Source organism: Brassica oleracea, chromosome C8 (genome assembly GCF_000695525.1).
Source record: "Brassica oleracea var. oleracea cultivar TO1000 chromosome C8, BOL, whole genome shotgun sequence".
Lineage (NCBI taxonomy): Eukaryota > Viridiplantae > Streptophyta > Magnoliopsida > Brassicales > Brassicaceae > Brassica > Brassica oleracea.
The window spans coordinates 27,345,308-27,369,448 of NC_027755.1; the positions used below are offsets into that span (position 1 = coordinate 27,345,308).

Here is a 24,141-nt window from a genome sequence, read left to right on the forward strand (position 1 = left end):
GTGACTAGCTGTAGAGTTCGATCGCGTCCAATGTGTCCTTCGTTATGGAGCTCCGTGATTATTTTCTGCCGCAGACTACACTCAGGCACACACAAACGGAGACCTTTAAAAAGAAAACCGTCTTGAATTGTGTAATCTCCAGTGACCGTTTGTGCAGCGTCACCAAAAATACGAGCCAAAAAAGGATCTGTGGGATAAAGATCAGCGAATGATGCAAACCTTGTCACAGATGTATGCATGGTGGTGAGAAGGCTATGGCGACGGCTCAGTGCATCGGCGACACGATTCGTTTTGCCGGACTGGTGTCGTATTGAGAAAGTGAACTGCTGGAGATAGGAAATCCAACCCGCATGGCGAGCTGAAACTTTCGCTTGGCTATCCAGATGCCGTAGAGCATCATGATACGTAAAGAGGACAAATTCTCTATGAATCAGATAATGACGCCAATGTTTGATTGCCTGGACAATCGCGTAAAACTCCACGTCATATGCACTATAACGTCCTCTCGCGCCTGCGAGTTTCTCGCTAAAAAATGCCACAGGTCGTCCTTGTTGACTTAAGACGCCACCGATGCCGAGTTTGGAGGCGTCACAGTGGAGCTCGAAGGGCAAAGAGAAGTCTGGGAGAACGAGTATCGGCACCGAGGTGAGCTTTTCTTTGATCAACTCAAAGGCATGTGTTTCTTCGGTGTCCATTTGAACTTTCCATCACGCATACAACTTGTGATTGGCGCCATAATCGAGCTAAAGTGATCGACAAATCGCCGGTAGAAGGATGCAAGACCATGGAAACTTCGAACCTCCGAGACTGTCTTCGGTATAGGCCATGATTTAACGGCCTCAATTTTGGCATGATCGACAGCTAGCCCCTGGTCAGACACCACATAGCCTAGAAAAAGTACTTTGGATACACCAAATTCACACTTCTGTTTGGCGGCAAATAGTTTTTCCGATCGCAAGACAGTAAGGACTTGGCGAAGATGCTTCGTATGGTCAGTGATGGAAGAGCTGAAGATAAGTATATCATCAAAATAGACGACGACAAACCGTCCAATGAATGGTCTCAATGCTTGGTTCATAATGCGCATGAAAGTACTTGGAGCATTAGAAAGACCAAAAGGCATCACCAACCATTCAAAAAGGCCTTCACGGGTTTTAAAAGCCGTCTTCCATTCGTCCCCGGGTCTAATACTTATCTGGTGATAACCACTTTTAAGGTCGATTTTGGAAAAAAATTTGGCCGAACCAATTTGATCCAAAAGATCATGCAAGCAAGGAATCGGAAACCGGTAACGAATTGTAATTTTGTTGATTGCGCGGCTGTCCACACACATACGCCATGAACCATCCTTCTTTGGTATTAAGAGAGCAGGTACGGCACAAGGACTGAGACTCTCCTTAATGTGGCCCTTTCGCAAAAGATCTTCGACCTGTCTACGTAATTCTTCATGCTCAAGTGGGCTCATGCGATAGTGTGGTCTATTTGGTAATGTCGCCCCTGGAACCAAGTCGATCTGATGTTGAATATCTCGAAGTGGTGGAAGTCCTTCCGGTAGTTCAGTAGGGAAGACGTCCGCAAAGTCAGTTAACACTGATGTCAACGCCTGCGGAGGTGATGACTGGGCATGCCGTTGATCCGTGGTTGGGACTAGGGCGAATGTGTATCCTTCAGTCCGAAGTTCTTTCATGAATGTTGTATAAGAACAGAGGAGTGTAGTTGTTGCTGAGGTGGTCGGTATCGAGCGAGATGGAGAAAGAGGCAGTGTAGGAAGCGGGTCCGGCGCTGGAGAAGTAAGGGATGGTAGTGATGCTGACGGTTCTTTTGACGGAAGTAGAACGATCTTTTGTGAATCCCAGATGAAACTGTAAGTATTCTTTGCGCCATCATGTAGAATTCGTCGATCATATTCCCATGGACGGCTGAGAAGTAGGTGACAAAAATCAATTGGTGCAATGTCACAATACATGCGATCTCGGTAATGTGGCCCAATGGAGAATGGTACTACTGCCCGTTGCGTAATACGGATATTTGCCGTATTATTAAGCCAGCCAAGATTGTAGGGTGACGGGTGTTTTTCTCGCGTGATGCCGAGTTTATCTACTGCTTATTCAGAAACAACATTACGGCAGCTTCCCGAATCAATGACAAAACTGCAAATACGGTCCTTAATCGTACAAGTGGATCGAAAAATATTAGTGCGCAACCACTTGTCATCCTGAGTCACTGGTGCGAGGCATGCTCGACGAAGGACGAGAAGGCGTCCATGATCTCCGGCGGTTGGTTGGTCAGTGTGGTCGTCGGTGTTGTCTTCCTCCTCCTGTGAATCATAAACCTCCTGTTCATCGATTGTATCGTCAATAAGGAGACCACGGCGTGTCGCATGTGGGGAAGCCGTTTGACGGTGCCCTTGTTCACCGCAAGAGTAGCAATGGAGGGCATTGGGGCGCGTACACCTACGCAACGGTTGTTCATCTTGGATGGTTTGTTTGGGTGTGGAAGACGCGGCGTCAACAGGTTCTTTTGCTGCGGAGGTGTTGCTCCCCGATTGCTCTTGTGGCCGAGAACGAGTTGAAGATTGCGACCAGTTCGATGATCGTGTCTGTTGCTCAAAGGATGCAGCACGCCGGTGAGCTTCTCCTATTGTCAAAGGGTCAATTTGTGCCATAGCCGTCTGTAGTTGGGGCCATAGGCCACCAATGAAGCGAGACACTAATTGGACTTGACTCTCGTTGATCTCGTTACGCGTAAGTAATAGTGCAAATTCTTCCGCATAATCGTCAACACTACGATTGCCTTGTCGTAGATTTTGTAAACGTGTATACATGGTGCGTTCGTAGTTGTGTGGAAGGAAGGTCTGTCGTAAATGTTTGGTTAGTTTCTCCCATGTATGAACAGGTGGTTTTCCTGTTCGGGACCGTGTTGTCTTTAATTGTTTCCACCATGTGGCTGCATGACCACGGAATCTCATGGCTACGAGTGGAACACGTCGAGCTGGAGGTACTTGCTTAAACTCGAGTATCTCTTCGACCGAAATCAACCAGTCAACGAGATCATCGCCACGGAGGCCACCGTGAAATTCTGGTATATCAACCCGAAAACTTCGTTCCCAACGGTTATCATAGTTATCTTGTTGTTGTAGATCCTCAAGGAAAACGCGGTGATGTTGATCATCCTCGTCGTCTTCAATTGGGTATTGGTTCTGGATCCTATGGTGCTGACGTTGGTCATGAGGCGGGGGCGGAAAAAAGTGTTGTTGTTGATGGAGTTGGTGCCGAGGTGGAGCTCGAGGGTGGTGTTGTTGCGGTGGAAGGGGTTGTTGTTGAACTTGATGTGGAGGAGGACGGTGATGTTGTGGTGGTGGTAGCGGATGTTGAAGTTGGTCTTGAGCAACTGGTTGGCCTTGCGGATCCACACGAGCTGTTAAGGCGGTGGATAAGGCTTCGATGCGCGCTGCCAACGTGCTCACCGTGTCACCAAGCTGTTGGAGAGAAGCTTGGTTTGCCGTCTGCATCCCCACAAGTACCCTTCGTAACTCAGTCCAATCCATTGCGGATCCTTCGATGTCGCCACCTCCGGTTCCCGTGTTCTTTGTCATTGAAAACGTGAAGTTTTTCCCGAAACGTTCTGATTCTGATACCAACTGATAGAGTGCGGAAGCAATATAAATCGAAGACCTAGGGTTTTATCTTCAACTCAGGTAACTTGTCGACGAAGGTAACTTCGGTAACAAGGTTAAAGACGCAAATACTCTTCGCAGTGCTCGCTAAAGCTTTTAGGGTACGCGAATACTCTTCGCAGTGCTTATGAAAGCTCTTAAGAAAACTCAATATCTTATTCAAATTGAAGGTGTCTGTTTACAAAAACCAAAGCCCCTATTTATGCTAATCGAATTAAGCTAAACCTAAGCAAGAAAAGGAGATTTAACTTTTATCAAATCCAAAAAATAAAAGGAAAGAAATCAATAGCTTGTAACCCAAGAAAAGCCTGCAACAAAGAAGCCCATAACAATGTCGGTGACGTGATGATACGCTGCATCAGTAAACATTGTAACAATTACGTTACGCATATTACGCTATATATTTCTGTCACACTTATGTCACTAATCGTGACAAAAATTGGTTACGTCTAAATGAGTCACAATATTGTGACAAACCAGTTACTGATTTGTGATGTATAAATTTAGTCACAAAATCGTCAATGATGTCACAAACTTGTTACGGATAATTTTAGTCATAAAGTTTTGTTACAATATGTCAAATTTCTTGTAGTGTTAGCGGAATATTAGAAACCGTCACTTAACTTTTAAATAAAAAAAACTAAGAACCGGGATCATGCTCTAAGAACCTTCTATTGATTAGTTTTTACTTTTTACCCCCTCTTTTTTTGACGTCCCTTTTACCCTCTCCTTATGTCGTCATTAGGCATGGGCATTTCGGGTATCGGTTTGGTTCGGTTCGGGTATTTTGGGTTTCTGGTAGTTCGGATAGGGGCTAGAGGATCCATTTAGTACTTGACATATTATCGATTCGGTTCGGTTCGGATAGTTTCAGGTTCGGTTCGGTTCGGATAGTAAATGTAGGAACCGGAAAATATCCGGAAAAATTTCGGTTCTCATTTGGATTCGGTTCGGGTTCGGATAGTTCGGGTAGTTTGGATAATTTGGATAAAATATCGGTTATTTAGGGTAAAATATTAAATAATTAGGATGATTTACATAAAAAATTGGATATTTCGGATTACTTTGGACATTTCGGATAAAACTATCTGGATAGTTTCGGATACTTTCGGGTAGTGATACTTTATAATAATTTAGTTATCCTCAACTATTTTGAGATACTTTTAATAGAATTTTAAATAAAAATATATATTTAGTGATGTTATATGTATATATAATTAATATCTTTATATATTCGGATACCCGTTTGGTTCTCGGTTCGGTTCGGTTATTTCGGATATAAAAATATAGGAACCGTTCGGGTATTTGAGGGTATTGATCCGGTTCCGGTTTCGGATATTTCGATTCGGTTCCGGTTCGGTTCTTCGGTTCCGGTTATTTTGCCCAGGTCCAGTCGTCATCATCACGTACTCTTATATACGGGCCTGGTGCGAATACTATTAGGTATAACAAAATATTTAAGTTTGATATTATATGGTAGAATAAAGGATGCATGTCGTCACGTTATAAGCATCAGAGGATTAATATTTATTAATCATATGACCAGTTCCGTCTTCTTGTAAGCGACACTTAAATTTTGGCCTGTGATGACCTTTCGGGTTGTTTACGGTACCCTTTCCATTAGTTAAAAGACAACGTTTCTAAAATATATTTTTACATTTAAGCAGTTTTTAAAACATACCCCAAATCTTTGACAAATCTTGAATGTTTAATTAGTCATTAATGTCATGCTGTCACTACACTTCCAAAAACTATTATAGTTTTGGCTTGACGATTTTCTGAAATATTGCGTTCATACGTTAATGCAGAGATAACGTAAAGTATTTAACCGTATGTTATAGTTTTAGAGACTGGAGATCTGTTTGTTTCTGCTAAAAACCGGTTATGGACCTTATGGTCTTTTATGTACAGAGCCTATAAACCATAACTTAACGTTCAAAATTAGTTCTAATACAATTCATTGAAAGTATTTGCCATCAGTTGACAGTGATAGTGATACATAACCAAACCAACCAAGAACCTTTAAAGAAAATTATGAAGAATAAAACTATAAGTTTCCAGCACTATTTTTCAACTGTTGTTGAACTATATTATTCACCTTCCTTAATAACTAAACTACCATCCAACACGTACGATGATTTTTTCCATAATCGGCATGATAAATAATATATTTGTTTATGAGTTTATTTGACAAAATCAGCAAGACAGATTATTACCAGTACTTAATTTAAAGCAAAGTAAAATCAAAAAAAAATTGGCTGTGTTTTAAATTATTTTATCAATATTTTTGGATTATTTATGTGATTCTAATCTTTTTTTAACGCTGATTTATTATGATATCACAATTATGAGAAAGATTACATAGACGATCCGACAACCGACAATACTACATGTGTTATAAAGATCTACGCCTAACTGCGTCACCTGAGCCGTACTACGAAGATCACGCCTAACTGAGTTTACTTGCACCATGTTGGAGATCTCTCGTAAGTTTTTCCTCCGTAGCCTGGATAATTGTTTAGTAAATCGGTTTCTCCGGGAATTGAAACCTGGACCTGCTCGTGTAGAAGCATTTATGTGATTCTAATTAACTCATTGTAATTTCAATTAATCGGTATTAGACTATTTTAAGTCATTCTCTATTGTTACTGACAATAATAGAATTAGTAAGAGACATCGCAGCATATGTATTCAGTATTCATATCATATATAAAAAGCCTCAAGACAAAAAAAAAGTAATTACTAATTAGCAATCACATTTTGTATTTACACAAACAAAATATTAACAGGCAAAACCCCAAAAAAAGTGAAGAAAATAGTAAAAATATGGAATTTGCAAAACATATTCATCAGTTTTAAGAGAAGAAAATCAGAAACTTAGTAATGAAAATTTAATCTCAAAACCCAATGAATAGTTTACATATTGACTAATTCTGTACAAAAAACTTCAAATAGTTGCCGCCAACTTCAATTCCCTATTGAATTTAGCCTTGGAGGAGTGTCTCCGGCGATACTCTTTGTTATTCCCGGAAGGCTCCACCACATCCGCCGCGAATCTCACCTTCTTCTTTATCACCGCATTGTCTGGTGATCCTATAACAAAATGAACTGCCTCCAATTTGTCAAACTGTTCATAATAAACTTTACAAAAGAAAATATAGAACATGAATTTGTTAACGTACGGATTTCAAGTTCGAACTTGTCCAAGTAATCGGAGAGGAGACGCTTGTGGAATTGACTTGCAACGAACACCACGCTTCCTGAGACGGCGAAAACAGCCATGAAACCTAACGAACTCTCCATATATATCTCTCTCCCTAAGGTTTTATTCTGTTACTAATAAAATCGATCTTAATTCTCTGAGAATAAATAAACAATGATAAGTTTGGTTGCATTAATTAGGGGAAGATGCTAGGAAGGAGAAGGGATCAGGAGACATGATCGGAGAAGATAGACGGAGAAGCAGAGAGGAAGAGAGAAATGGAAGAAGCATTGCGTAAAAAAAATTAACAAGAAGGACAGAGAGGATTGATCGAAGAATAGCGTTGTATAAAAAGAGAGTTTTTATTTTCTCTTTATTTTGGTCAACAAACAAACAACTCATAATTAAATATGCATAAATCCAATTAATAATAATAAAATTGTGTGCTATTTTTATATTTTTTGTTTCTTTGTTATAGTTTCTTCTATGAATTGAAAAAGCTTCACCAGTCAACACCTCTTCGTATTTTTTGGTGTCTTTCTCAATAGAATAGAACAATTTGAACTCTCTCACTTTTTTTGGTTTCTTGTTCTAAATGATGTCACAAAAATTCCAAAAATATAACACAGAGAATGTCAGGCACTTGATTGTTTCTATATTTTTGTTTTTGTTTTCTTATTGAAAATGGGGATAAGAACTTCCCCATTGCAAGGTTCTAAAAGAAGATACTTTTATAAGAACCTGCTGCAAAATTTTGGACACACATATATCTATTTTTATTAGTTAACTTTTGTTTAGAGAAATTAAATTTAAATATAGAATCACAATACATTACAAGATTTACCTTTTATTGCTGAGAACCTCAGATAAACATTTTTATGGATGAGTATGCTTTAAGGCGGGAATCCTCAAAGCTAGAGATTTCAGGTATATTATTATTAGTACTATTATGTTTTGTTTTATTTTTAGGCTTTTACAAATCAACTTGTTTTTTTTTCATTAGTCAAGTCACCTTTGTTTGCCTGTATGAAAAAATATTGAGGGATAATAACTGCCAAATTCTATATAGAATGGTCGTTTTGTCAAATGGATGAAGGATAGGAAGTTTGCTTTCAATATAATAAAATATCAAATGTTTTTTTCTTAGGGTAACATAAAATAAATAGAGGTGATGGTGAGGTCAAACAATAGATATTACTACAGGAAATGTGGGTATTAATAACGGGCGTTAAACGCTATTAGTTCGTTTTAATAATGTTCCTTAAAACGCTCGGAGAGCGCCCGTTATCGTAGCTCCGACCCTTTTGATAGCGGATCTTTCGAATGCTATAGTTAAATAAACAATGATAGCAAATGTTTCGTGTTATTAATTTGTTTTTAATTATCCAAAAATTTATTAAAAATAATTACCAAACTATATTAAAAACTACACCTAAACATATTTAACCAAAACATTATTCATAATTAAATAATTCAAAATTAAATCGAAAATTAATTCATAATTAAATATTAAATTTTATTTAATAATTAAAATCAGTATACAAATAACTGGTTTAAAATTAATATCGGTTTATTTCTTAACAGTGGTTTACACACAAACCGGTTTATTAAATTAACCCTATCTAAACGAAACCTAATAAACCAACCAAAACTAAACCTAATCTACGCCGCTGCCTTCCTCTTGCGTCACCTTCCTCTTCCATCTTCCTTACGTCTCTGTCTTCTCCCTTTTTATCTCTTTCTTCTTCTTGCTTGGATCCATCTCCACCAGCAAAGCTTCTTCATATCCGGCTTCTTCCTGTAACAAGAACAAACAAATCAAAAATCAAATTAATTTTGAAATCTAAAACTTAAACTTCAAACTTTTACACTATCAGAAACTGATCAAATTGAAACTCAGATCCTAAACAGCTTAGATTAATTTCGAAATTGTCTTAAACTTAAGAGTATCAATTGAAATAAGATCAGTCATAAACAGAAACAGATTAATCAATCTTCTCAAACCAAAACAGAAACAGATAGCACAGATTCTACACAAGCAAACACAGATCTGATTTCTCTGCAAGAATATGAAAACTCAAAACTCAGAATTGTGATCAAAGAACTCTATTTTAACAGATCTCAACACCACAAACAACAGATCGATCAAATTTCAGCAGAATATGAAACGACCAAACAAATATCAGAGACAAGATGAAGAGCACCCCCGGCCGAACTTTATCTCTTCTTTATTCTCTCGGTCTCCTCTCTCTCCAAAGAGGCCGTAAACAATGGATTCTGGGGAAGAGAGGACCAAAACGGGACGGCATCAACTTGAGGAAGAGAACAAGGCCGTAGACACAAAATCGATGGGAGAGATGAGAGCAAAGAAGATGAAAAGACTAAAAAAAAGAATGGATCTGTCGGCAGAGAGAGGGAGCCAGTGAGGGAAAATGAAAAAAGAAAAAAATGAATCTTGATCTTTGATTTAATATAATCTAACGGTTGAGAAGGTGATCCGTGTATATAGATATAATTGGCCAAGACAACTTTGGCTTTCTTTTTTATTTTCTTGTGTCTTGTATTTCATTATTTGATGATTTTTTTTTTTGCTTATATTTGTTTAAAGTAATGTTTTATTCAAAATTTATATTTTGCAATTTATAATTTAAGTTTAAATTTTACAATTTTGAAATTGGGAATAAATTTTAGTGTGGAGCTAGTTTTAAGATTTAAGATTTAAGTAGAGAATATTAAATTTGAAGTTTAGTTAACTAATCTGAATATATGGGGCTTGGAGTTATGATAAGATTTGAGATTATTGTTTGAAAATAATAATTTGATAGTTTGTATTAAGATTTGGATGTAGAGTTTAGGGTTTGAAGTGTAATGTTAAGGTTTTGAAGTGTACTATATAAACCCCTAAACTACTATATATATATATTAGTAGATTAGTATTTATTCTAAAGTGAAGTTTAAGATTTACAAGATTAACATTTTAGATTAAATTAATAGTTTAGGATTAAAAAAATAACTTTAGTTTTACAATTTACTTTTTAAGTACGAGTATCTTCAATGTTTATGATATAGCACTGTTGTTTTTACTAAATATAGTTCATTATGATTTAGAGGTTTAGAGTTATGAAAGTATAAGGTTTAGAGTTGTATGTAAAGGAATTTGTGATTAAGATTTAGATTTGAAGTTTGTTAAATTCTAAAAATTTAGATTGGAAGTATATATTTAGTGGATGAATGGCTTATGTTTGAAGTTAGGATTTATGGCATAGAATTTGATGGCGGATTTAAGGTTTACATTTAAGATTTGAATGGAGTTTTAAAAATTAGATTTAAAGTTTAAGTTTAAATGTTGGGTTTAAAATAGGAATAAGACGTTATCTAGTATTTAGAATATCATTCAATCTTGAACTTTAGGGTTTAGGGAATTAGATTTAGGGTATTAGATGGATTCAGGTTGCATTATTATATTTATATCGAACTGTCTTTTCATATAAAGATTAAAAAATTTTAATTTTTTTTTTAAAGTTCAAAATTTAGACTTTATGATTATATTTATGGTCTAGGGGTTTAAAAATATATTTAGGGTTTAGGGGTTAAAATAATTCTAGCTAGTCACTTTGTTAAAATTATATATAAATTTATAAATAGAAATGATAAAATCTTTAAAATATATATTGCAATATAATTAAAAAATATAATTTTCTCTAATAAAACATAAATAAATCATAAAATACAATATGCTTTTCCATTAAAGATTCAAAACATAAAAAATCAATTCATGAAACACATGAACTCAAAGCAAAATACAACACACTCGGTGATGAAGTCTGGCATTGTTATCCTTGTTGCCATAGTGAAGTCTGCATAAAACCCATGACCAAGAGGCTCTTTTTCACGACAGTCTTCAAGGTCCAGCCCTTACATCTATATACATTTACACCATTGTTATGTTATACACAACAACACAATCACAAGCATGTTTTTGAGGTTGCAAAACAATTCCTAAGATCGCTACCTCTGCAATCAAGTGTTGAGAAGCAATTTTTGCTAGTTACCGCAGTCGCCTCCTCTGCTCACTACCACTGCCGCTTCCATTGTTTTCTGTCAAGTAAATGCCAACGTCTGTTATAGTCCACAAAACACTTTCTTAAACAAAACTAAAGTGAAGATCTTTCTTTACCTTACTATTTTCAGTGTGGAGCACAAAGGTGCCTTCATTGCGTACATCTATATACAAGAAGTAAAGGCAAACCGTGGAAGAACTTTTGGGGCTATATACCATAGAGTTAGTAGCATACAAGTGAAAGTAAAAGAGAGAGATAGTTATGTATAAACCTTCTTTAGATTCTCAAGTATACTGAACTAAGCAAAAGTAGATTTGTATATGCATGGACAGGCTCGATCAAGAAATCTAATGATGTCATAAAGGACACAATCGCACCTGAGCTTAAATAAGAGCCTGCAAGTGTCACAGCTCCAACTGAAAACACGGACAAAGATCCGAAATAAATAACTTGAACGATCTGAGGGATAAGCAACTTAAATTTCTTCTTCTTAAAACGTTCAGACAGATCAGCACTAGCAAACCTCTGAAATCTCACAGTCTCAGAAACTCAAACAAAATTGCAGGAAGCACCTGTAGATAAAAACATCCACTTAAGTCATAAAAAAAAAACTGTAAGAACAAGAGGAATCAGAGTCTAATACTTCATTCAAGTAGGCGGAGAGTAACACATTCACACATATTAAGATTCAATCTTTGTACAACATACTGTAAAAAAGGTAACAACTTTCTCCTTAACAGAATCAATTGAAATAAGATCAATCATAAATAGAAACAGATTAATCACTCTTCTCAAACCCAACCAGATTTCAACACCACAAACAACAGACCGATCAAATCTGATTTCTCTGCAAGAATATGAAAAGTCTAAACTCAGAATTGTGATCAAAGAACTCTATTTTATCAGATTTCAACACCACAAACAACAGACTGATCAAATCTCAGCAGAATATGAAAAGGCCAAACAAAAATCAAAACAAAATCAGAGAGAGAGAGAGCTTGACCGGCGAGGTTCATTGCAAACAAGAGACAATGAATAGCCTTATTGAAGTTTTGATTCGAGATAACTATTTGGATTTTCTGAGAAACAAGGAGAAAAAGAGAGTTTCGTCGATGAAAAACAGTGAAGAAAAAGTTAAATTGGGATGTGAATAAAGTCTGGTCAAAGATCAACTTAAAGTATTTTGACTAAAATTTAACATATTTTACACTTACAATAGCATTTAATTTTGGATATGCAATTGTAAAACGCATACATTTAGCAAATTTAGACGGCTAATTTTTTTTATTTTCCTGCGATAACAATTATAGCGTTTTAAATTGACAAACGCTATAAAAAAAACAAGTGTTTGTATATATAATAGCAGAACTGTCATAAACGCTATAGTCTGATGATATTAATACCCACATTTCTTGTAGTGTATGGCTCATTTTGAGATGTGGTTCCAACTATCTCTTCAACGGGTGCGGTGACATGTGGTGTTCGATATGTTTTTTGTTTTTTTCTTCTTCTTCATAGAATGTTTAAAAAAATTCTTTCTTTTTCTGAAAACTTTTAAGTTTTAGGGAAATGTATAATCCAGAGAAAAAACATATAGACAAATAATTAGAAGGTAGAATTGTGAATATTTAGATTACTACAAATATTTCGGTTGTTGAAAACGCCGCCTACAAGAGTCAATTCGTGAACAAGAAAGACTTTTGTTCCGCATGTTTCTCACATCGTCCATGGAGATGATGTGAAAATGTGTGGCACTTCACAGTGGTAAGGTTTGGTTGTATCCCAAGAAGAATCAACCCAATATGCATGTACATTTTCGTATATGATCTCGAGAGAGGTGAGATCGCTCAAAATATTGAAATAAAGCCTTTACTTGAAAGGTTGAGATGCGTATAGAGAAATTTGGTTGCAGTTAACTTTCTAGGATGACATTGAGAACATCATATCATTCATATGTTTGGAAACCTAATTATGTTAAGTTGTTTGGTAATGCATTCGAAAATAAGTGGAAATATATAAACACAAGCAAACTTAATTTACAAAGTAAATGGACACAATATACAAAAAAAAAAGAATAGCACTTGCTCCGTTTCACAAAAAGTATCAATTAGACAAATTTCCCCCAAATTAAAAAATGATAAAATATACTAATGTACTCATATTTATTGTACAATAATTTAAATGAAAATAATTTAACTAAACATCTATTGGTTATTTAAAAGGATAAAAATAGATTTATCATGAAAATTCACATTAAAAATGTATAATGAAATTTTTTGAAACAAGAAAAAAATGTTAGAATGACATTTTTTATGAAACAAAGAAAGTAAGAAATAGACAAGTTATAAATATATTGTATCAAAATTAATGTTGAAGTATGGAGCTTCATCCTTCGAAGAGGGAAACAGGCTAAAAGAGATTGGAGGTAGCTACTCCGTGATTACAATATAATAATGTTCTGTGAACTGGCATGGTCCACATGGAGGCAAATTTATTGATGATCATAATATATATTGAAGAGTTTCAATATTGTTAAGAGAATTTGCCATGTTTTAGCATTAACAGCAATTGGTAAATACCTTTTTGTAACTATTTAAATTTAAGTTGGAGGGTGGAGCTTTATCCTGAAGAGAAATATATCATAGCTACAAAGCGCACTCGCTTCATTAAGGCCAATCTCCATTTCCTCTCCATTTATGTCCTGCATGATTTGTTCATTTGGGGTCCTCTCTCTTACTTTTCTCTCTCTAAAACTCTCTCCACAAGAAAACCAGATCTTGTTTTTTGTCCGGTGGCCGGTAGCCCTCTCACCGCCGGTCACCCCCTTGTTTCTTCTTGCGCAGGTTCCCGCCTCACACGCTCCACTCTCTTCTCCAAGTAGATCCGATATGCGTTTTGCTCTGTATCTCCACCGGTGTTGACCTCTGGCGGACCTAAAATTGAACACACGGGTGTCCGTGTTTCCTCTGGAGCAAAAGCGAGGTATCTTCTTTGGTATAAGGTGGAGGGTTCCGTACAGGGTACGTTCTACGGTGGGTGAAGACAGATCTGTGTAGATCTGGTTCTTGGAGCCGACGGAGACAGTCTGGGAGCGTCGCTGCCTCCTCCTTGTTACCGCTCGTCCTGCTCTTCTCCGCTGTCGTTTGTTTACTTTCCGGCTAGTTCAAAGCTTCTCATCTCCTTCTGAGAAAGGCGGTCTCAGAGGCAGCCGCCGAGGACCTCTGTTTTAGATCTGAAGTCAGCAAACCTAGGCGTCACTCTTCTGCCGTTATGTCTCTTTCGCCGTCTTCCGGAGGCTCTGAGCTTTGAGGACATGCTCAGTTTCGTTCTCCTTTGTACGGTGAGGTTCCTATCGTCAGTCGTGTCGCTCTGTTTGTGTGGAGCTCCTGCTCCGGTTCTTCAAGCACTCGCAGGAAGGTTGTGAGGAGTGTGTCCTGCCTCTTTGTCGATTGGAAAGCATTTATCTCTCCGACGCTGTGGCCGGTGTAAGGAGTTTAAACCACCGCCTGCAGTCCACGAGTCTCGTTTCTTCACCGCTTGCTTTTCCATTAGTCGGATTGGATCAACAGCCGCATCTTCTTCAATCTTCTGGTTTGTTCGGAGTGGACCCTTGACGGAATGATAGCCGGGGCCGGGACGCCTAACCGCCTCTGCCTGTCACGTCCTCTGATTCCTTTCGGGATCTCATCTGCTCCGAAGCTTTTCCTAGACCTCTAATCTTTTTTGCAGGTTTCCCGCTTTAAAGTGTCCTCTGGGTCTTCGAGTGCCAATTGCTGACATTTTGATCTCCATGTTTAGTCTTAGTCTTCATAGATTAAGCCTAACTATGTATCTAAAGATCTTTTTTTATCTTTTTTGGGGGATCTTTAGGTAACATTGGCTAGTTCTAGCAGATTTAGATCCAAGCTTTTGTATCTCAATGCCATTTCTATGAAATGAATTCACATTTTGTCAAAAAAAATGATTTGTTCATTTGAACCTTGACAAGAGCTTGTTTAGGCCTGGGCAACCGGGTGACCATTCGGGGTTGGTTCGGATTCAATTGGGTTTCGGATTTTTGGATTTATAATTTTAGCCTTATTCAGGTATTACAAAAGTTTGGTTTGGATTTTATCACATAGTTACACACTTCAAAACCGCCATAAGACAATCTTCAGTTGAGAACACAACATATTAAGACAGTCTTCAGTTCAAAACACGACATCTTAAACACACATTTAAAACCCCACATAAGACAATCTACAATACAATGATTAAATCCGAAAAGAAACAAAAGAGTAAGATGACTAATGAAGAAGTAACATGAACCAGACATAAGACAACTTTTTGTTCACAAAAACACATGATTAAATCAGAACCTGGCAAACTCTGAACTGAAAACCCATTACATGATTGCATAGAAGAGGACGATGAGTAATGCTTACCTCTGAGTGATTTCTTGACATCTCTAACAAAGAAGACAACGACTTTCAGTTGTTTTGTATCTCCAGTTTGAGCAATCGCATTTACTTATGTAATAACAGAGATTCTACAGTTTCAAAATCGCTGAACATAAGGGAATACAAATCGGAGAGGATCAGGATTGGGAAAGGATATAGGGATAGAAAGATATCGAGGAGCTTATGTGAGATTTTGCTCAATAATCTCAGTATCAATTGAAATCATAAAATGGGAAATATGAAATGAAAAAAAGTAGCTCAAAGTTCGGATATCTATTTACCCGATCGGGTGGGTGGTATTTATCCGACCTGAACCGACATCCATCATACCAGAATAATGAAACCAGTTGGGCATGTCTCAAGATTTAAACCCGACCTGAACTGGTTTTATCGGACTGGGTTTGGTTCGGGTAATCTGGTTTGGATTATTTGCCCTGGCCTAAGCTTGTATATGTAGTGGTTGAATGACATGAAGCCTAACCAACCAATAAAAACCGGAACTTTCTGCCTAAGACCAAACGAGTATTAATCAATGGAGTAGAGTTGCAAAACTCGTATGTATATCAGATGATATGTCTCAGGATTTGATTATCCGAAACTGTATATGGATCTTAATTAAAGGTAAACATATCAATGTAAGTAAAAGCTTAGAACATTTCTAAACGTGGATAAACCTGGGTAAGAACAATATTGTATTATTTTTTCCAACAAAAAAATTGTTTGTAATATTGAATTCATTCAAAATGAACCAAAAAATCTTGGCTTTGAATATTAAGTTGTATATAATTTACGTTCACGAGAAAACACCATCGAGCATGAAAGTCATCACAGTTACTAAAGATAAAGGTATGGCCTTCTTCAAAATCCATTAAGCTTGCATTTATTGCTAATCTAAGGTGTTAGCATTTTTAGGTCAACATGTCTTCTAGTTCCACAATGAGAACTTTATATTTGAGGAGAAACGATATTTATTTTTTTTGCAATCACATGCTGCTACAACACCACAAGAATCAAATGTCACAAACAATTAGCATTGAAGTAAATGAAAATGGAAAAGATAAATTCAAACATTCTTCTTAATTTTTGTAGAACAACTAATGTTAAATTCACATTCTCAAAACGTATACTTTAAATAATTTCAATATATCACATTCATAGATTTATCAAATTTTTGAGAAAAAAATGATTCAGTTTTCCTTCAACTGTATTATGTTATAAATTTTTGATCGAATTTTCCTTCAACTATTTATATATAATTATTTATATTTTCTTCTAATCAACACATGTAAACGAAAATCAACACATTTGGAAACGAAATTTCAAATCCAAATTATGCATATGGAAATAAAAACTCAAATCAAAATATGTAAAAAAATCTCATATATCTAAATCGACACATATGAAAATGATATCTCAAATCAAAATTAACGCATATAAAAATGAAATATCATCAATCTAAATCAATCCAATCAAACATGAGATCTAAGGATAAAAAAAAAAAAAACGACATATCCATTATAATCAAAATCAATACATATGAAAATGAAATCTTAAATAAAAATCGACGCATATAAAAATAAAATATCATAGATCCAAACAAGTCCAATCAAACATAAGATCTAAGACCAAGGAAACAAAAGACACAATCGTTATAATCAAAACCAACGCATATGAAAATGGAATCTCAAAATCAAAATTGAGGCATGTGGAAATAATATCTCAGATCAAAATATGGAAATGAAACCTCATAGATCTAAATCTATGCATATGAAAATGAAATCTCCAATCAAAATCGATGCATATAAAAATGATATATCATAGGTTTAAATAAGTGCAATTAAACACGATATCTAGTGCCAAGAAAACAAAAGACCCAACCATTATAATCGATCTAAATTAACGCATTTAAAAACAAAATCTCAAATCAAAATCGATGCATATAAAAAATGAAATCTCAAATCAAAATATGGAACCGAACATGGAAATGAAATCTCATAGATTTAAATGGATGCATATGAGTATGAAATCTCAAATCAAAATTGACACATATGTAAATAAAATATCATAAATCTAAATGAAGAATAAGATACAATTTTTTTAGATTAAAAATATTGTATACAAACACCTGAAGAATCAAATGTTATAAACTATTAGCATTAAAGTAATTGAGAATAGAAAAGATAAATTAAAAATTTCTTCTTAATCGTCTAGAAAACTAATATTAAATTCAGAATTCTCAAAACTTCTACTTTACATAATTTCAATGTATCACATTGATAGCTTTATCCAACTTTTGAAATTTTTTATTCGGTTTTCCTTCAGATATTCAGTTATAAATTAGCCAAATCAACAATTTAAGCGATAAAACTCCACAAAGATATCACAACAACTAAAATGAGCACTATTTGTACATAATTATTTATCTTTTCTTTCAATCAGCAGATGTAAATGAAAATCAACACATATGAAAATGAAATCTCAATTTAAATTGATGCATATATGGAAATGAAAACTTATATCAAAATTTGGAAACAAATATGGAAATGAAATCTCATCGATCTAAATCAACACATATGGACATGAGGGGGGGGGGGGGTTATTGGGAGTTAAATTTTGAAGGAATTTTAAAATTTAGATATTTCATTGTTATTGGTTTATGAATTCTTAAAATCTTATTATAATCCTTTGTTATTGGTTTGTGGACTTTTAAATTCTATGAAAATCTTATGTTATTCAAAAAGTTTAGTTTTTATTGATTTTGTAATTCTATTAAACTCTTTTGTTATTGGGACATAAATTCTCTCTAGTTTTACTCATAACACTCAACTTTACAAATATCACGTATAGTCATAGGATTCTCAAAATCTATGTAACAAAAACAAAAATACACAAACACAACAAGAATTTTCTACATTTTTATTGTCAAGTCAAAGATAATTGTAAAAAAGAAAACTAAAGATAAAATAAATTATTAAAAATAAAAATTTAAAAAAAATCTTTCATGAAATATAACTATTTGATATTAAAATAAAATCATGAGAAAATTCATAGGTTGATCTTAAAAACTTAAAAACAAAAATCAAACAAGACAAATCAAAATGTCTCAAAATATTAAAAAACCAAAATTATTATTTAATTTTCAAATAGTTCTATTTTATGAAAGAATTTTTTTATAAAAAAATAATAGAAAGATAAGTTTGGAAAGAAAAGTATATATGAAAATCTATAATAATCAATGACAATTTATACAATACCTTGGGTAAGAATTCATCAAATCTACTTAACTTTTAAAAATCTATTAACTCTTAAAATTTTCAAACTCAATACAAATTCTATTTTCAATAGGTCCTCCGAAATCTCAAATCAAAATCAACGCATATAAAAATGAAATATCATAAATCTAAACCAGTCCAATCAAACACAAAATATAAGACCAAAGAATCAAAAGACACAATCATTACAAAATCAACGATATGGAAACAAAACATCTCAAATCAAAAATCAATGCATATGGAAATAAAATCTCAAATAGAAACATGGAACCAAACTTGGAAAATAAATCGCATAGATCTAAATTCATGCATATGAGTATGAAATCTCAAAATAGATCACATAGATCTAAATTGATGCATATAAATATGAAATCTCAAATCAAAATCGACACATATGTAAATGAAATATCATAAATTTAAATCAGTTCAATCAAACACGAGATCTAAGGCCAGTGAAACAAAATACACATACATTATAATCAAAGGTAACACACATGGAAATGAAACCTCAAATCAAAACTGATGCATATAGAAATAAAATCTCAAATAGAAAGATGGAACCGAACTTGGAAAATAAATCACATAGATCTAAATTGATGCATATGAGTATGAAATTTCAAATCAAAATCGACGCATATGTAAATGAAATATTATAACTTTAAATCAGTTCAATCAAACACGAGATCTAGGGCCAACGAAACAAAATACACATACATTATAATCAAAAGAAACAGATATGGAAATGAAACCTCAAATCAAAATTGATGCATATAGAAATGAAGTCTCAACTTGTAAGCAGAAACGATTAAATATTTTCTTAAAATTGAAAGGAAAAGGTAATCGTTAATTATTATTTTTTGTTTTATAAACCAATTAACAATTTGAGTTTTATTGCGTGAAAAGGGAAAAATAGTATAATTCTTTCTGGTCTTTGTGAGTTCTGATTTTACATAAAGTACATGAACAGTAATGTGAACTTTGACTGTGTGTGATCATTTGACACAAAAAAAATATGAAGTTTTATTAATAAAAGATAAGAAAATTGTTGCATATCATCTCTAAGAACTAAGAAGTGTATCAGTTAAACCAATTAGGTATAAGCAAAGTAAAATCTATGACCATTACTTGTAGACCGGTTTGTTGATAAAATCTTTCAAATCTAATCTCTTAAATCGAAGACAAAACAACAAACTGGTTTGCATACAAGTAATGGATAAGATTTCTTCTATTAAATAATGTTGGTAATTGATTGGTTTACTATAATAATAACTTGATAGTGATGAGCTAATAGAGACAACATGTAAAACGACAAAGAAACTTGATAGAGGCATACATTTGAGATATCTTTCACTCTTTTTACTCTCATTAGAACGACAAAAGAAACAATATTATGAAAATTATAACTAAACCAAATGGCAAGGACGGCCCTTGGCTAAAGCGGTAAAGCCCATAAAGAAGGTGTTTTAGGTGCTAAAGCCTATTAAAATATTAGGAACGCCAAATGCTAAAATGTTCTCTTTAGTCTAGTATCACGTGAATTTTTTAATTTGACTTGCAGTCAACATGTTCGAAATCTGTTACCATTTTCTCCTTTGATAAATATAACGTTCTTTTTTTTGATAATCCAGTATCCGACCATTTTGCGTGATCGACTAGCCCACCGGGCCTAAGCCCAAGCCATTACAGGATTTTTAAGCGTCCACTTAAGGGCCCCTAGTTACGCGAAGTGGTCTGGAGGGCGAGAGGCAGCCCATGTAAATACCCCTCGTGGCCGGGGTTCGAACTCGGGTGGCGGGCACCTCAGCCGAGGTTCCTTTACCACCAGACTACGAGGTCCGGTTGTAAATATAACGTTCTATTTTTACAGGTACTCTTCTTCTTTAGATAATAATAGTTTTTTCTTGTTTTGATAATCGTCAAAGATATATAGGATTTCATATAAATTCTAATATCCGTAGACATTATTAAAAGACAGTTTATCTTCTTTCCAAAAAAATTATGTTTGCAAGAAATGTAATAACAATTAACTTGAATTATAAATTGTGCATATTCCAGGTTTCATTGTGATTGATTTTAGTAGGAATAGCTGCATCTCCTGCTAAACCCTTTTTAGAAACTTTTGAAATTCAAACAAACATAAAATTTATTATAAGGTTCTAATACTCTACGAGACTATCAAAATTCGATTAAGTTTTACAAAGTGAAGTTGACATTAAAGTGTTTTTTTATCATAAATTTTGCTTTTTATAAATTTTATATATCTTTAATTTGTACAAAAGACTATCAAAAATAGATAAAAAAATTAGCCAAATGAAACTGCAAATATAAAATAAACACATACAAAATGAGGTATAAATGATGTTTTATTTTTGTAAATTGCTTTAAGTTTTGTAAAAGAGATAGTTTAAAGTTTTAATAATATTTGGTACTATTTTGATGACATACTTAATTTATAGTAAAAAAAAACTAAGTATGGTTAAGGACAATTTTTTTTGTCCGCTTTAGGCATCATACAAATCCGGACATGCACTGCCAAACGGGTTTATCGTCATTGTCTCATTGGGTCTCCAATGAAGATCTGAACAGCTGAGTGTACTTATTATCACAAAATCACAGCGAAAGAAAAAGAATGAGAAAGAAAAGAGAATGTCTGTTTCTCAGGCTGGAGATACAAGAAGCAATGATCAGTATCCCCAGTAGTCGTTACGGATTTCATCATCAAACTTCTTTTTGAGTTCTGGGTGCTTCTCAAAGTACTCATCTGCAGTCATGGTGCTGAGCTTTTTCTGATCACGCCAACACATAAAAGACAATGAATCATACATCAGAATCTTGAGTTAACAAAATACAATCGAATTGCACTTTGTATAAGATTAATAGAGGTGCTTACGCTTATCTCCTGGACATCAACAATTTCTTTCTCCAGCCGTTCAGACTCCTTGAGCGATTTCTGTTCTGCTTCTTTCAGTTCCACCAACTATATATATATAGAATGAAACATGGCAGACAGAAGAAACGACTAAGTTAAGACCCTTGTCAAAAATATTGTAAAACAATGGAGGGAGTTTCTAAGCTAGTGCTCACCAAAGCATCGAACTTTGGCTTGTATTCAGGAGTAACAGTGTCCACGAACTTTGGAATCTCAACGCCTGCAGCAAACCAGAAAAGAGTAAACAAAAAAAAAATCCAGTTATTCTCCCTCAAAATTTAATTTGGTATATATTTCCACAGTCCCAAACAACAGAAATAGAAAAGAAACAACAATCACTAGTAATGAGAATTTCAATTCCAAGTTTTAATATGGAGCAGATCTCTCTCTCTCTCTCTCTCTCTCTCTCTCAAGATTTCTCAGTCACCAATCAAACGCAAGTAAAAGTACTTAACTTGATCACTAATTAAACAAGTAAAAGTGTATATGTATCATAACATATACTGTATATGTATGTCAGCATTCTGGAAGATGCGCATGAGAAACAGAAGCTGCACTAAATTTCAAAACCACAAATACGCAGAGACAGGTTGTGTTGAAGAATAAGATTAGCAGAAGAACGTACTGTCATAAGCTTCCTTGTACATGTCAACAATGCCAGACCCAATACCCTTTCTGTAGAAATCCCAATCAATAGGTTCAGGCTCCTACAACAAAAAGAAAGACCAATCAGCCCACACAAACCAAAGATACAAAACAAGAATCAGATAACAGATGGTATGATCAAGGTAACAAGATGCAAACCAAAGATACAAAACCAATGATCAGAGCACAAGTAGAACTATAGGCCTATCAATAGAAAAAAAATGGTCAGCATCACTTTACTCCACAAAGATTCCAACTTTCAATTGAAACATCAAAGCCCGATTTTTCTGATTAATACGGAAACAGATCTTAACAAATATACATTTCTCCAACACCAATCTGAAAATTTCGAATGATCCAGATTACTATTGTACGAATGAATTAGATGAGAAAGGGAATCAATCGGAAGAGCGAACCTGGCTGAACTTGGTTTGGAGCTGAGTGTTAACCTCATCGAAAGCACGACGGAGGTTAGAGAACTCTCTTCGAGCCTCATCGGTCACAAGGACCTTCGCCATCCCTTCCCAATCAATCGTCCTTGAAGCTTTGAACGCCACATCCGCTACTTTCTTACCGGCTCCGCTCATTTTTTTTTGTTCACCCTGATGAAATGCTTGCGATGAGGAGGAGGAGGAAGAAGATGTAAACGTCGTCGTCCGATCCGACCAATGAACGGGATGCCCTAGGATTGGATCACATGTCCTTTCAGTTTTCTTTATTTATAAGTTAGTCCCTTATTATTTAATTCTCATAAAACGACCCAATTAACTTTCAGTAAAAATGCCTTGGACTAAAGCTGTAAACCGGGTGGGCTGTCCGATGCGCGTCCATGTCCACATACATTTGGACCTCCACTAATTATGTTCATATTTTCAGATGGGCTTTCAGTGGTCAGAGTTTGGAAACCAATTTATCTACGGGTTTTTATGGAATTGGGCAATGTGGACTTGGACGGTCCAATAAAGAAAAATTTCTAGGGTTTTCAATTTTGGGGAAAAATTAAAAAAATTTCATTTCTCTCTTTTCACAAAACTCGGCGAGTCGGCGTCTCCTTTGGCGATTGCGACGACGACGAAGCTCTCTGTTCTCCTCCTATCCTCCGGTCGTTCTCCACTTCTCCTCCCTTCCTCCGTATGTTCTCAACTTCTTCTCCGTGACTCCGTCTGTTCTCATATTCTCCTCCGGTCAGTTTCCATTCTTTGGGTTTGTTCATATTGATGATTTTGTTTGAGATCTGAGTTGGGTTTTTTTTTTATCTGAGATGAATTTTTGTTTGTGATCTGAGAATCTGAGAATCTGAGATTGGGTTTTATGAGATTTGAGATAGGTTCAAGTTTACTGATCTGGGTTTCCTATATTTATAAGATTTTTCTCGTCACTTTAGAGATAAAAGGATCTGTACGCATTCAGTTTGTTTGTATCTGTTCTTGTGTAGATATGGATTGATTCTTTGAGTTTCGTTCTATCCGTTTGTATTGCGTTTGAGATATGTAACTTAATGGTTTTGTTCTTTTGTAACAGGCAAGAGTAGGTTCGAGTCCTTGACACTTGACAGACAAGAGTAGCTGAAGTGAGAGAGCGTTTCTGTAGTGACACACAAGGTAACTTGTCTCTTGCAAAACTGAATGTGTGTTTTATTGATTTGTTATGGGATATGATCAGATGATGATTTGTTATGAGATATGTAGAGGTCATCGATGAGTTTGATGTGTTTTATGAGTTTGCTTGCTACTTTTATATGATTTAAACTATGATCAGATGTGCTTCTCACTATAGCACATATTTTAAAAACGAGTTATCATCACATTATGTTTTGTAAAGTCTTTTATGTTATGTAAAGTGGTCATCTCCTTTATCATGTTATCTTTTTTCTTGCCTTTTTGCTCTCCCTTAATTGATGCTTTATATGTCACGCTC

At 35.0% G+C, this 24,141-nt stretch overlaps 2 protein-coding genes and 2 long non-coding RNA genes across 6 annotated transcripts; all 4 read right to left on the minus strand.

Annotated features, from left to right (window-relative positions):
- Positions 1-6,399: 6,399 nt before the first annotated feature.
- Positions 6,400-7,237, minus strand: LOC106310797. Of its 2 annotated transcripts, none has more exons than XM_013748016.1 (2): positions 6,859-7,237; positions 6,400-6,784 (listed from the first exon to the last, which is right to left on the minus strand). In XM_013748016.1, exons 1-2 carry the CDS (start codon positions 6,977-6,979, stop codon positions 6,624-6,626), a joined length of 282 nt encoding a protein of 93 aa, XP_013603470.1. In that variant the 5' UTR covers positions 6,980-7,237; the 3' UTR covers positions 6,400-6,623. The 2 variants fall into 2 exon arrangements, with proteins under 2 accessions (XP_013603470.1, XP_013603471.1); XM_013748017.1 differs by having other exon boundaries at positions 6,423-6,769; positions 6,859-7,233.
- A 1,140-nt stretch (positions 7,238-8,377) lies between these two features.
- LOC106311161 lies at positions 8,378-9,305 on the minus strand. The gene is made up of 2 exons (XR_001263933.1): positions 9,083-9,305; positions 8,378-8,676 (listed from the first exon to the last, which is right to left on the minus strand). It is a non-coding gene; the product is annotated as an uncharacterized LOC106311161 (long non-coding RNA).
- A 1,315-nt stretch (positions 9,306-10,620) lies between these two features.
- LOC106311444 lies at positions 10,621-15,783 on the minus strand. Of its 2 annotated transcripts, none has more exons than XR_001264015.1 (5): positions 15,364-15,783; positions 11,463-11,511; positions 11,056-11,355; positions 10,891-10,976; positions 10,621-10,799 (listed from the first exon to the last, which is right to left on the minus strand). It is a non-coding gene; the product is annotated as an uncharacterized LOC106311444 (long non-coding RNA). The 2 variants fall into 2 exon arrangements; XR_001264016.1 differs by lacking the exon at positions 15,364-15,783 and adding an exon at positions 11,943-12,161.
- Positions 15,784-21,111: 5,328 nt separating this feature from the next.
- On the minus strand, positions 21,112-22,900 carry LOC106309596 (ATP synthase subunit d, mitochondrial-like). Its single transcript, XM_013746652.1, has 5 exons — positions 22,641-22,900; positions 22,205-22,286; positions 21,735-21,799; positions 21,541-21,627; positions 21,112-21,436 (listed from the first exon to the last, which is right to left on the minus strand). Exons 1-5 carry the CDS (start codon positions 22,809-22,811, stop codon positions 21,335-21,337), a joined length of 507 nt encoding a protein of 168 aa, XP_013602106.1. The 5' UTR covers positions 22,812-22,900; the 3' UTR covers positions 21,112-21,334.
- Between the last annotated feature and the right edge of the window lie 1,241 nt (positions 22,901-24,141).